General features: G+C 43.1%; 1 protein-coding gene across 1 annotated transcript in view; it reads left to right on the top strand.

Moving 5' to 3' along the window:
- Positions 1–1,423, top strand: part of LOC101858502 (tyrosine-protein phosphatase 10D) — a gene marked incomplete at its 5' end in the record, with an annotated part of 67,490 nt that overhangs the window by 14,568 nt on the left and 51,499 nt on the right. Inside the window, 1 exon segment of the mRNA XM_035970384.1 lies at positions 335–467. Coding sequence (XP_035826277.1) covers positions 335–467 — 133 coding nt within the window.

Genomic DNA, 1,423 nt, shown 5'->3' on the forward strand with positions numbered 1-1,423 from the left:
CTTCTTTCCTATCAAACATCTATCGTCCTTATCTCCCCTCCTTCTTTCCTATCAAACATCTATCGTCCTTATCTCCCCTCCTTCTTTCCTATCAAACATCTATCGTCTTTATCTCCCCTCCTTCTTTCCTATCAAACATCTATCGTCCTTATCTCCCCTCCTTCTTTTTTGTGTATGTGTTACTCTCTTGTAACACCTCTAATCTTCGGCACGTACATGACCTTATTGTGTTGCAAGTGCCGTAAAACTATTACAAAAACTAAACTCACTCCTCATGCTCCCCCCTCCTCTCACTCTGTCCATCCCCCCTCCCCTCACTCCCTCCTCTGTCCGTCCCCAGAGCCACACGGGCACAGAACTGAAGCACATCTTCCCCGACCTGCAGCCTGGCACCGCCTACAACGTGACCGTCGTGGCCAACAAGGGAGACCAGTCCAGCGACCTGGTCTGGGCCGAGAACACGACGTGTGCGTTGGCAGATGTATCGTTTTTACGTGTCGGAAAACTGTTGTGTCATTTGTGTTGTTTTACTTGTCGTAAAACTGTTGTATCATTTTACTTGCCATAAAAATGTTGTGTCATTTTACTTGTCGGAAAACTGTTGTGTCTTTACTCATCACAGAAGTGTTGTGTCTTTTTACATGTCAGAAAGCTGTTGGGCCTTTTTTTCAGTTGCGTTTTTTCCTTCCAAAGACCTGTTGTGTCTTTAGGCTTGTGTGAATTTTTATAATCAGAAACCTGTTTAGACCTGTTGTCATGTGCACTTATGCTTCTACCCTCAAGATCTCCACAAGGAGATGACCGGACGCTATGCCAGTCTGCACTAGACGCTGTTTTCATTTTGTTTTTGTGTTTGCTTTTGTTCTCTTTTACTCGTGTGAAATCTTCCAGATATATAATAAATATACGTAGCTAGTTATAATTCATCTGTACCAGAACATTATGATCTTAACCGGAACCTTGTGATCTGTGTTGTAATGAAATTCTTCAAGTCAGTCAGTGCAGGTGTTCCCAGAGACGCACCATGTGTGTGTGTCTGTGTGTGTGTGTGTATGTGTATGTGTGTTTGTGTGTGTCTGTGTGCAGCAGTTATGATCATTTGATGTCTGTTCTGTCAGTTGTATTTATTTATACGTTGTTTGACGTTCATCTCCACTATTTTTTTAACGTTCATCTCATCTCTGCCATTTTTTCCTTTAAAAAAAAAAGATTGTATTTATTCGTGTATTTATCTTTGCCTATTGCAGATCGTAACCATTTATGTATTTATGTTTGTATCCTGACCTTCCCATTCCCGTCCCCCCCCCCACTGCTTCTCTCCCCTTGTGGGTACTTGTGTTGTCTCCCTTCACATTCCGCTGCTTGACCACTTTACCGCTTGACCGCCTGGTCATTACTCTCCCCAAATACTACAATCCCCCCC

This window comes from Aplysia californica, unplaced genomic scaffold, assembly GCF_000002075.1.
Source record: "Aplysia californica isolate F4 #8 unplaced genomic scaffold, AplCal3.0 scaffold00261, whole genome shotgun sequence".
Lineage (NCBI taxonomy): Eukaryota > Metazoa > Mollusca > Gastropoda > Aplysiida > Aplysiidae > Aplysia > Aplysia californica.